General features: G+C 34.9%; 1 protein-coding gene across 1 annotated transcript in view; it reads right to left on the reverse strand.

Annotated features, from left to right (window-relative positions):
* The window catches only part of LOC106472954 (muscle M-line assembly protein unc-89-like), a gene marked incomplete at both ends in the record, with an annotated part of 43772 nt that extends 33445 nt beyond the window's left edge, over positions 1-10327 (reverse strand). Inside the window, 4 exons of the mRNA XM_013933623.1 lie at positions 288-466; positions 4554-4662; positions 9827-10005; positions 10222-10327. Coding sequence (XP_013789077.1) covers positions 288-466; positions 4554-4662; positions 9827-10005; positions 10222-10327 — 573 coding nt within the window. The remainder of the gene's footprint in view (positions 1-287; positions 467-4553; positions 4663-9826; positions 10006-10221) is intronic.
* Between the last annotated feature and the right edge of the window lie 3243 nt (positions 10328-13570).

Consider the following 13570-nt stretch of genomic DNA (forward strand, 5'->3'; position numbering starts at 1 on the left):
CCAAGGGATCTATGAAAGTTCAACATGCTTCATTGATTGTTTGAAAATGACCTACTAGTGTAGACTAATATAAGACACAACATAATAAAAAATCCCACAAACTTTCACCCCTATTGTAACTATAAAAATTAAACATTAATGAAATATCCACTGTCACCACCAGACATATCATGTCAAAATTAGTCAAGAATATTAATAAAAATACTTTTCAAATCATCGAACAACAAAAATAAACCTTTTAAGAAAAGTTTTTCAGAGAAAATCTAACATAAGAAAATTTCACTAACCATTAACAGAGAGCACACCACAACTTCTGACTTTCCCAATTTTGTTTGAAGCTTCACAAGAATATACCCCTTCTGTTTCAGCACTAGCCTTCTTGACTTTCAGTGTATATGTACCTGAAGCCTCATCACACACAATGTTGTATTTTTCACAGTCCACAACTTCTTTATCATTGAACATCCTGGAAAACAACAAATATAAGATGAATGTCTTTAATATTTCTATATGAAATTGCCTATGTAACTTTAAAAACGAAAAATTAGTTACTATTCCATAACTAGCTATTCAGTTGAAATTTCACGAGAGCTGAAATAACCTAACCTATATAAAAGAGGCTTAACCTAATGATACTATAAAATCTTTATGTGTTAGGCTTAGCGATCCTAATCACCATTAGTCAGCTTAATAAATGTCACAATAAAAGATAAGCAAACAAATGGTAATGAACATTCTACCAGAAATTGCCATATTAATATCAGCCATGTTGATATATGGTCCCTAAAATGTGACATAAACCTTACAAGAATGATCATCAGTGGTGGATCAAGCATTGGAAGAGTACTGCTCTCCTTTGCATTTTTGAATTTCATTTTTTCTTGCGCTATTGTTGTAATTTCAAGAACAAATTTAGCAAACAGTTACCTGTTCTCCACAACAACTAAAGATCTGAAGAACTAATACGTGGGAGACATCTGTAGTGATTTGTAGCAGTGAAATAAAAAAAAACAAAACATGGTATTGAAGTTAAAATGAAAAGAAAACACTTTTAATTTTATCTAAAAGAACTCAAAATATGAGCTGGTCAATCATCCAATAGTAAAACTAAAGTGAAAATTATATAAAGTAAATCAACAAATGTACTAAGCTGAATATAATTAATAAAGACATTTCAAAATAAAAATCAAATCAAAACAGATATGATTAGTAGACTGAAGAATTTTAAACAAAGATGAAACTTCCACAGCAAGTCTTGGTTCTTTCCAGACAAAAAAAAAGCAAATCTTCTCACTATAAAGACAGAAAGAAATGTAGCTCAAAACTGTTAAAACTGTATTCACAATTCACCTACCCGCTGATCAATCAGAAAACAGGTACTGAAGTGGTCGTGTAACAGCTGAAAGATGGTCCTCTACACAGAACATGAAGAAGAATACAATGCAATTATCCTATAAAACAGTGGACAGTTTCCATGATCAGTTGCTGTTACAGAAAGTAACACCTTGATCTGATTTAAGATATTCCAAGTCACAACCCAGAAAATATAGATATAGAAAATACAGATGAAAAATATAGTATGGGCGAGTCAGATATGTAGGACTTGCATACTACATTGTCACATAATGCTACAAAAAGTCCTAAAAATTTAACAAGTGAAAACGAATATATTCAGCAGCTAATAAGTTGGTTAAATATGTATTTCACTTTGAAATAGGCCTGTCAGTGTGAGAACTATTAATGGAAAGTTTATGTATGTCCATATAACACACTGGTACACATGGTGTGTGAGCATACCACGTAGCAACCAAGAAGATAATTAGTGATCTTGTCCAAGGCAGTCATACCTAATCAACAGACCAGTCCAAGACTTACATACAAGAAGATAATTAGTGATCTTGTCCAAGGCAGTCATACCTAATCAACAGACCAGTCCAAGACTTACATACAAGAAGATAATTAGTGATCTTGTCCAAGGCAGTCATACCTAATCAACAGACCAGTCCAAGACTTACATACTTTTTTTGCTTTTGTTTCTAAAACCCATGTGTAACATTACTGAGATGAATATACTTACGTTTCTGTCTGACAAAAACCATCAAACTGTTGAAGACATCTGTGCCTAAGAACTCAACTTTAATGGACAGTGAAATGATTAGAAAATCCGATAACAAATGTGGACAAATGCAAGACAAGACATGCAATATCATAAACTCAATCAGCTAACTAATGTTTCACCTGACAATAACAAATTACCTAGGCCTACGAGAAGATGACTATGAATGGTATTTGTGCATCAGCATTGAAGAAAAACATGAATACAGGGAAATACTGTCACTTAAAATCAGAGGAGAGAACATACCAAACTTCCATCAGTAATAGTGGGGATTGAATCCTGGCTATTATAAATAATCCTAAAAATATTTAAAATAATCTTTCTCAAGATTTCCTTGAAATGGTAGCAGATTAAACGCCAAAATGTAGGATAAAAACTAATTTGTAATTAGTATCTAACATATAACCGATAACAATATAAAAAAGTTATTTATTAATATCACTATGGTGATCATATAGGATACTATATGACTTATGAGAACTACTAAAAAAGTATCTGAGAGTAACAAAGATACTGTTTCAGTTTAAAATAATGACAAATTAAAAAATACAGTTCATCAAAATCCCCAATGTCACTATTGTGAAAACCATATTTTGTAGCTGACAAAATTTTGCAGCACAAAAGCATTATAAACATGGGATAGAACTAGGGTGACCAAAAGAAGATGCTATAAATGTAGGTCCAAGTGACCATAATGATACAGAGTGATCAAGGGTCTGAAAATAACTTTTAAAAAAAACTTCTATAGAATGTTATCCAAAGCAATATAATTTAATGTTGTGAAGATATTATCCTACAAAATAAAATGTAGAAGGTGAAAAATGAAGATTTTACAGTATTTTTAAAGTTGTAACAAAAGTTTTACTGACATATCAACAGTTAACCCTAAATGTAAGATAAGATGTCGATATAATACTCTCTATCTTTTGCCAGTGTTGATGCTTTTTAAATTTCAAATTTGCTATAGTATCATTTAGAAATCAATATTACAATGGAGGTGCCAATATGTACCATGAAGTTTAAGCTCTAATTCAAGAAAAGCAGTATCTTGCATTTCACACACATTTATGCTAATCACATAAACTTGCTTCCCTCAAACCTCATTATATTCAACACAAAAATACACAAGCTTAGTATGATTTCTGATGGATGCTCTCTTGTATGAGTTCAAAGCAGGACCACTTTTTGAAACATTACCTGAGATCTTTACAGAAAAGAAAACATAATGACTGAAACCACTCTGTGAGACCAGATGGATAAAATTTCAACAAATCTGTCATTATCTTTTACAAAATTCTCTTAGTTGTCATGTTATCCTTGGAAAATTGTTTCAAATAATAACTCTCAATTGTTTGCTAAAGCAAATGAACATTTTGATTTAATACGATTCTTTGAGTTTATTTGAGAGCAAAACTGATACTGTTTCATTTTAAATTAATGCCTAATTAAAAAAAGACAATTGTGTTTATTGTGTGACTGGAAGTAGCTATTTCAATTTACTATATTACATTGCAAATATTATATCATCTGTAGTCTCCAACAGTCATGTTGTTGCAGTCCTACAACAGAATAAACAGAGTCATATCTTTCATCATAAAGCAAAGAAAAGAAATAGAAGTTTGGTTAAAACTTTAAAAGTGCAACCAGACTTATAAATACAACTGGAAGCTCTGTATAGTGAGTCATAGCATGAGCAAATTTCCATTCTTCAAGGGATGTGTCTATTATAAAATCATTTCATGATTGGTGAATATCTCAATGTAGATCTATGTATGAGAGAGACTTGCCTGAACATTGAATGATCTCAAAGAAGTTGATTTCCAAAAACACTGTTCAAAGAAGTAGTCGGTTACCAACAAGCCATTGAAAGCAATGGAAATTTTGGTTTCAGTGAATGCTGTTTTTTTATCATAAAAGGTCTTTGTTCGTTGTTATTATTTCCTGTGACAATCCATATCAACATTAAGAAGGGTTACATTCTAACTAAGATCAACCTAAGGCTAGTCACATCTCACCCTGTTGTCCTTTCATTGAAAGAAGAACCAATGATATCTTATAAATAAGAGCCAGCCATATCTTATAAACGATATTTGCAATTCAGATTTTGTATGAATCTGAGATCTTACTTGCACTTAAGGAAAAACAAGTACTTGAATATAGTATAAAACATTCATTACCTCAGTATGTATCCTAACATGCCAAGAAACAAAAGGTACATTTTCATATACCCATTCTTGGCCCTCATCATCCAATTATTGTGAATCCACCCCTAATATTAGTATGTATATGGCAAAAATTACTACTCTCTTTGATACATTTGATTTAAAATTTTCATTTTTTCAGTAATTAGTAGTTCACAATAACATAAACTTTAGAAATTAAAAAGAAATTACTGATATGATTTTCTTCACAATTAATAACTTTTTTAAAACCATACCATTTGATTTTTGGAATGGGATCAGAATCAAGCTGACAAGTAAATTCTACATCAACGTCTCCTTCCTTCGATTCTTTGTCTGATAGCTGACGTATAAATTTTGGTTTGGCTAGAAACAAAACATGTAAAATAAACATAACAGAGTTATTAATATATCTTGAGTAATTTTCAATTGTGCCTATTTATGCATGTATCTATGTTTAATGTTTACTCAAAATCTTGCATGCATGTTCACAGAATATAAACAAGAAAAACATGGGTGTGAAGTGAAGGAGGTTTTGGGGTTCTCATAATTCACTGAACTGCAGAAATCGGTATTAACATGTAAGGAGCCATTCAAAACAATAATCTAAATTCAGATTTTAGCACCTTTACAGCAAACAAAAGGGGTTTTAGAGTCTCTCAGGATTGGCTCTATTGATCTTCAAGACAATTGATATGGATATGTAAGAGTTTCTTTAAGTGTTTGTTTCAAATATTTCCACAAAGCTACACAATGGCTATCTCCACTAGCAATCCCTAATTTGGAACTGACAGACTAGAGCTATTCAACAGCATCCACTGCCAATTAATGGGCTGCTCTAATCTAAAAGTGGAATTTAACCATCACTCTTATAATGCATCCATTGTCCCAAGGTGCAGTGCACAATTCTGCAGCAATGGGATTCAAACCAAGGACTCTTGGTTTCACAGTCCGGCACACTAATTACTACACCATGCCCAACCTCAGTGTGTTTAACATAAGTATCTGTATTCAGATTTTCAAAAATCATATATTAAAGACCCTAATAAGGGATCATGGGGGTTTCAAGATTGGCTGCATGGATCTACTTTAAAATTGTCAAAAACGTAAAAGGGTATTCTTTATGGATATCTACTAGCAATGGTATAAATCAGGTATATTTTTTCTACAAACACAATGTTATTCATAAATTGTTTGATGCACTACAACTCTGATATAAGCTGGAAATTAGACTAAGTCTCATAGATAAAATAAATTTAAAAACATGATCAAAATTTTATGACTCATACAGGTGAAACGCTACAATTAATACGTAACACACAAATCTCTCAGTTTTATGTGCACACCTGAGTATTTATGCTACAACAGAACACTGATCAGGATAGAACAAAAATCAACATTTTCCTACACTGACAATGCATTTTTGATAGATACTTACCTCCTGTGACATAATATATTTTTGATTTGTGCTGCCATCTATATGTGCAATTTTCACTCATCACTAGCCTTGATGCTCCCACCTACCCTCACGTGTTTACACATGGTATAAGCTGCACTGTATCATGCAATAACCCTCTATTAATAGGAATGTGGCACACCCTCCTAGCACAGCTGTCTTCCTTTATAATATAGAGCACTATCATCACTTCAAGATTATGCACCAGACGTGGGAAGCATGGGTGGGAAGTGTGAAATAAGTTGAGTATCTACCAGAAATACATTTCCAGTGTAGGAAAATGTTAACTTCTGATATGATACATTACCTCTTCTCATATAATTCAAAAAGCAAAAGGAACGAAACAGGAGAGAAAGGACAGGAGAGGAAACAATATGGTAGAAGTGGGAAAAATGAAAAATAATGGATAATGCCATAATATAGCCCACAATGATAGAAATGGATAAAAAAACATTGTCAAGGAGCCAAGTAAGAAAGTCAAAAAGTTGGGAAACATTTGGATGGGAAGGTGAGTAACTGTGATGCAAAGACCTGTGATGAAAAACTCACTGTTTATGTTGATAAACCAGCAAAGAAGAAGAGTGTACAGAATGAGAAATGAGAGTCCAGATCACCTTGCATGGGACCAGACAAAACCAACAAATAAAGATTGAGTGTGGCTATGGCAGGAAGAACAATGGAAGAATGAGGTTCCCGGAGAAGAAATTGGAAAGTGGCATGGGAGGAGATGATTGGAGGAGGTGCAAGAGTGGAAATCATGGTTGTGCTGACCAGAATAGAACAATGAGAAGGACTCAACACTGAGTGGTTTGAATAAGAGAGACAATGTGGGGAAGAAGATGGATAGGAGGAGAGGCATAGAGGTAAAGGTTGCACCAGTCCTGACTGACTGCATCTACAGTAAGAGCTGAAGGATTCAGAAAAGGGGGGTTTGGTATTGAATTGGGTGTCAAAGACATCCAGAAAGGGGTACCCAACTGGGAGCATAACGACCAGAACACCTCAGGAGCAAGAGACCACTCCGTTTGTAGAACCTTGTCAGGAGGATAGAGCCATTCTGCTACAAGATTCAGAACACACACAGGATGTGACAAGCATGAAGTCAGACTTGTTGAGAATGGGCCCACAAAAGGATATCCAGTGTTTGAAAACAATGCGAATGAGACCAAGTGCCCCCTTGACGAATGATATAATATGAGACAACAGTAGAATTTCAGAATGGATCATGACCAGGAACCCCTGTACCACAAGCAGGATATGATCCAATACCCAATGAACAGCCAGGAGCTCCAAAAGGTTAATGTGTTGGGTAGAATCAACTACCAACCAATGACCAACTATCTACTGAGAATCCAGAGATGCATCTGTAAAGATATGAAGATGAAGACAAGGAGGAGGGAAAGAAAAACCAGCCAAGGTCTCCATCAAGCCACCAGGCAAAGTCGACTTGGAGGGTAGAAGGAAGAAAAATGGAGTAGTCCGAGGGATCCTGAGCAAGGTTCCATTGATTGCACAACACAAATTGAAGACAACACATATATGCACAACCCCATAGGATGAAACAATCCATGGAAACCCAGGTGTCCAAAAGAGAGAGAGAGAACCTCCTATGCAGGAAAAGAACGAGAAGTCCTAGCTATGGATACCAAGTGCTCCATATCCCTCAAACATAGAGGAAAAGGCTGGGCTCTGCTGAGGTTGGAGTTGAAAAACACCACTAGATGAAGAAGATACTGAATGGGGATGAGATATGACTTTTCCTGTTTGACAAGCCACCTCCTGAAGAAGCAGAAGAAGATGGGTACAGTTGTGAGAGGCTCGCTGGGAACCAGTCATCCATGTAATGGTGAAACTGTAGTCCCATGTTATGAAGATCACAGGCAAAGGCTCTGGCTACATGATAGAAGACATACGGAGCCAATGCCAGATCAAATGGTACAGTGAGGAATTAAAATTCTTGTACAATATAAACAAACCTAAGGTAATATTGGGATGCAGGAGAAATAGGGATATGAAAGTAAGCATTCAAGATGTTGACCTTGGTCATCCAACAACCTGGAGTGAACAACTATCTGAGGTTAGAGAAAAGACTCCATGGTGAAATATGAGAGAAAGCAGTTGAGATTTGAGAGATCAATAACAGAGTGCCTATCATCTGTTATCTTGGGGACAATAAACAGATGGAAATAAAATTCTAGAGAAGGGAGAAACATCTGTTCAATAGTGTTCTTTTTCATGAGGTCCAAAACTGCTTCTGGAAAAAAAATTGGATCTTGAAGAGGAGGGAAAGAAATGAGGATTGAAGATAATGAAGGAGAAGTGGAAAAATGAAGAAACAGTCCTTCTGCTAGTAGTTGATAGAACACAAGAATCACAGATGAGCAAACCCTGGCCAAAGGGGCAGTCAGCAACGATTCTGACATCTGAAAAGGCGATCTGATGACTCGTAGCTGAAACAGGTAAGAGACAGATGCTGGAGGGCAAGTCATAGGAATAGGAACAGGGGAGGATTGGGAAAGGCGAAAAAACAAGATTGGAAATAGAGGAATGTTGACATGCAGCCTCCACTTGAGTCTCTAAAGAATCAGGGGCATCTCGAAGAACAGACTGGCACAAGAAAAGAGCCAGGCAATAGTCATGCAGATAAGAAATATGCAAATGCATATGTAAAAAAAAAAGGGCATCCCTGCCAAGGAGACCCCAACAACAAAGCAACCATGTAAGGAGGAACAAAGCTCATGAAGATAAATGTGCCAACATAGAGAAAAGAAGGGCATGCATGTCCACCAAGAAACCTTCAGAGGAACTGTGGATAGTTTCAGAAAGTAAGTGAATAAGTAAATGATAACGTAGAATAGTCATAAGATTAAGATGAAGATGAGAGAACTGGTCAGGGAAAACAGAGTAGTGGAAGGATCAGAGCCTCATAACTGAATCAGTTATTTCAAAGTCTGAGAATCAAGAAACAGAAACTCTGACCTATGGCAAGCTAAAGCATGTGAGTCTGCCAAATGTGGGGTTTAGGCATGCTGGCACCCATATGCAGTTGGGTTAGGAATTGTTCAGCATGTACACAAATATCTGAGGAGGGGGGAAACAAATTAATAGATGTCAGCCCAGAATGAAGAAGGGAGGGGAAAGAATAATATAAAACAGAGGAATGAGACAAAAGACAACAAAGCTAAGAGATCATGTCCAGGAAGGCTGAGAAAGGAAAAGGGGGGTCCAATAGAGTAGAATAGGAAGGAGCCACAAAAGCAAGAGGTGGAAAAAGGTTGTCCAAGTCTTCATCCTCAGGAATAGATTTCCCAAGAGATGGGAGGTCCAACTACAGTTCAGGAGATGTAACAGGCCGCACATAAGACTCCCAAAGCCAAAACTTCCTTCACCAACTGCCACAGTAGTTTTAAGTGTGGCAGGATCCATACCAGAAATCATAGTTATTACATAAAATTGAGAGGTCATCATTTAGAAAAATAAAGAAAAACATTCCACGAGAAAATAAATGACAACAAACTTGAACTTGTCAAAAAAAAAAAGGTAGCCAAAATTCAAATTTAACACAAAAACACAATGTACTGAGCAAAAAGTTTCTACAACTGCACTTATGAATGCCTAATCTTGAAGTGATGATAGTACTGTACAGTCTACAGTATAGAGAGAGTCAGCTGCACTAGAAGGTGTGTCCTATTGGTAGAGGGTTGTCATTTGTATGCTACAGTGCAACTATTCCACATGACTGTAGGTGAGGCTAGTGGTGAATGCAAATTGTGCATATAGAGGGCAGCACAAATCATTATGTGAGAAGAAGTAAGGTATCATATCAGAATTCAGAATAGTCTGCTCAAATGCATCTTTAAAAGCAATTTAGAATATGTTCTCACAGAGCATCATCAAAGTAAAGCAGCAAAACTTATTGTACAGTGTTAAGGCTTTATTACACATAAACTTTACATGCATCTAATCCTTTTCACAATATTTACATCATGGTAATATTTTGCACTTCTATCCTGAATGTTGGAAAAATCCATTGATTTATATAAACAAGTTCTTTAAACCTTATGGATGATGTACCTTTAACAGTTAGCTTGCAGCTGGTAGATTCTTCACCACACTTGTTTGTGATCCTACACCTATACTCTCCAACATCTTCTTTAGTTACCCTATTCAATACCAGGGTAAATGAATCTGATACATCTTCTTTTACCTTCCTGCATTTTCCATCAATTGTAAGCTCTGTTCCATCTTTTATCCTGCATATTAAAGTTAACTTTTACTTACTTCTATACAACAACATCTGGAAAAAGATAAAAATACAGACAGGCAGGACAAAGTGATAAAACATATTTTCCACAGCCACATCTGACAGAAGTATATTTTTAAAATACACTAATAAAAATGATTAATAATAAATAATTAATTTATTAATTTTTTTTCTTCTGCATCATGGTACTTTTTTTTTCCCTTACCATGTAATCTTTGGTTTAGGTTCACCTGCCACCTTCACTGTAAGCAAAACTTCTTTTTCTTCTATACCTTCTACATCTTTCAAACCTTGAACAAACTTTGGATGGGCTAACAAGCATTAAAAAAAATCAATTCACATTTGAAATATTATTTCTATATAAATAACTCCATTAATAAGATATTCAAAGACTACATGTTCAAGTTCCTAGTGAAGAACCTTTGGTTCCTACCACATACATGTTTTAGTCAACAACTAAATAATGACTTAATTTAAGCTGAATTCAGAATATATATGCAATATAATATTTGATATCCATGAATACAAGACAGTGACCTAGTTTATCAGCATGTACAGAAAAACTGTTACTTAGCATTAGGGACCACAAAAAACAAAACAAAAACATTTGAATTTGATCTTTCAATGTTACCCCCGCACACCCACCTCTGAAAATAAAAATCTACTGTTTTCTTACACTCCTAAGATACTGGCTTCCACTATGAAACTTCTTCCATAATTTAATGTGTCTTAATCTTAGCCTAGCTTTTTGCAGATATTAAACTTGTGTCCTCTCTTTCTACTGTTTTCAAAATAATGCACAAAGAAATCAGAAGTATTCATCCTATCATTCCTCAGGTAATCTTGTAAGTTTTTTCAATAAAATCATCCTTTTTTTTGCAAGAGAAAATAAGTTAAATAAATAATCCCCATAAGATAATCCTTCCTTCCCCATAATCCCTCCTTTGATCCTTTCCAGTAAGTAAAAATAGTTTCTTATATATTTATACAAACTTAAGAAAAAACTATCTATTTTTGACTTGTTATCAATATATTTTATCAGTATATCCTGACTTATTGAAACTTTAATGAGAAAATTCAAAAGGACAAGTTGTATTTCACTTTTCATTTCCTTACATATCTTGTCAATTTTTTAACATAGTGGCTGATATCAGGCTAACAGTATACAACTGAATGAAATTAGGTACAAAATTAAAACAAAATTGAGCAAAGTACAAAATAAACTGAAAAATGCAAACTGAACCCAACAAAGTCAAATTAAAGAGAGCAATTACATAAAAAGTCAAAACACCCCAGACATGACAAAAACAATGATATAAAATAATCCATATCCGATATTAATCAAAAATAAAATTTAATGAATTGAACATAATCAAAATTAACACAGAACTAAACAAAATGGTAAAATACTGAGCAAAATGATACTGAACATAACACCATCTTTGTAAAATTGAAGTAAATAACAAACTTGCATAATTTCAATTCAAACTTACACTGGCTAAAATCACAATCACAAAATGCAAGTGAATTAAACAAGGAAACTGCAGTTAAAAATGCAATCGATAATTAATTAATTTTATACAAAACAGCAAACAAACTGGGTATGAATTTTATCTAATGTACAAGTAAACTGGATTTAATCCAAACATAATATGGATTAACTCAAAAATTCGATGACGAGGAACCCACTTTGAGACTAATAATGGCTGGAGACGGCTTGAATGGGTAATGAAGAAAAACTTTAATATAAGTTTAACATAACAGCAAATGTACAACGTTTCGACAAGGTTTTGTCATCATCAGGTACCTTTTACAGTGTTGGTATTCTGAAGCTCTTAGTACATAACTTGCATACACGATTAAATGCTCCATACTCTCTTGTGATAAATATGCTCTAATTCTACTATTACTGGTATTACAATCTATGATGAATGGAGAGACTGTTGAGGATAAGCCAACAACAATGCTTTAACTAAAATATGCTTCGAGGATTGGAATGCATGTCTACATTCATTCACACACAAAGCATACTGACCTTAATTAATGTTGGCTACAAATCAATGATAATATGATACAAAATCTAAAAAGTTGCCAACTTCTTGCTGATTTCAAGCTGTGACTATACAGTTTTTAGGCACTGTAAGTTTTGCAGGGTTAATGTACACGCCACTGCTATCTAATCTGTGAATGAGAAACTCTGTTTCTATGTGTACTAATATACTTTCATGGCTTCATTTTCAAGCATGCCTCTTGATGCAATGAAATACAGCAAGTTTGAAATGATTGACTAAGATATAATAAATAATTTCCATAGATGTCTCCCATTGTAAACCTCTAAATGTAAGCTTCATCACTTTCTCAAAAGTGGCAGGTGTGTTACATGGATTGAATGGCATGATGCAGAATTCATACAGGCTTTCCTAAGAGGAGAATGCAGTCTTATTAAGTTTACTTTCATTGTTCTGTTCAAATTTCTAGGGCAGCCTCCCTGCATCAAGCCAATTGTATGTATTTTAAAAAAAATTACAGGCATTGAAGCACATCACTGTACCTATTCATGGAAAAGATCAAGCATTCACTGAAGGTTGTCCTCAAACATCCACTTCATTTTTGCACAGTTAAGATTCCAAGAAGTAATTTGTTTTGTCAGATGTATTACCTGTATCTATGTAATAAAGTGTACTATTATCCAAACAAATTGGCCATCTGGTCATATTAACAAACTCCCTTAGCAGTTCACTGAGATCATATCTCCATTGCAAGTTAAGCCCAATCCTCAACTAGACTTTAATTAGTGTTAATTAATGTTGTTAATTAGTTGAAATGGTGGCTTCTCTTGGAATGCATGATACACAGAAAGTTCAATGAAGATCCTGGCTGCTCCTACATTAAAAACTCAACCTCACATCCATGTATCATTACAGGCACATTCTACATGATGTTATCTAAACCAGGCACCAAACCTTTGTGCAAACTGCTGCTTTGCTCATCACATTTAACTCAGGGTCCACTAGTTTAAGATCCTGGCTGTTCCTACATTAAAAACTCAACCTCACATCCATGCATCATTACAGGCACATTCTACAAGATGTTATCTAAACCAGGCACCAAACCTTTGTGCAAACTGCTGCTTTGCTTGTCACATTTAACTCAGGGTCCACTAGTTTAAGATCCTGGCTGCTCCTATATTAAAAACTCAACCTCACATCCATGCACCATTACAGGCACATTCTACAAGATGTTATCTAAACCAGGCACCAAACCTTTGTGCAAACTGCTGCTTTGCTCGTCACATTTAACTCAGGGTCCACTAGTTTAAGATCCTGGCTGCTCCTACATTAAAAACTCAACCTCACATCCATGTATCATTACAGGCACATTCTACATGATGTTATCTAAACCAGGCACCAAACCTTTGTGCAAACTGCTGCTTTGCTCGTCACATTTAACTCAGGGTCCACTAGTTTAAGCTAGCTAGAGCAGCTGCAGATATATCCTGCTGATAATGCTCCTGCATTTACTGTAGTGGTGGTCATATGGTTTGCACCAGCTAA

The sequence above is a fragment of the Limulus polyphemus genome, unplaced genomic scaffold (genome assembly GCF_000517525.1).
Source record: "Limulus polyphemus unplaced genomic scaffold, Limulus_polyphemus-2.1.2 Scaffold5768, whole genome shotgun sequence".
In the NCBI taxonomy this organism is placed as follows: Eukaryota; Metazoa; Arthropoda; class Merostomata; order Xiphosura; family Limulidae; genus Limulus; species Limulus polyphemus.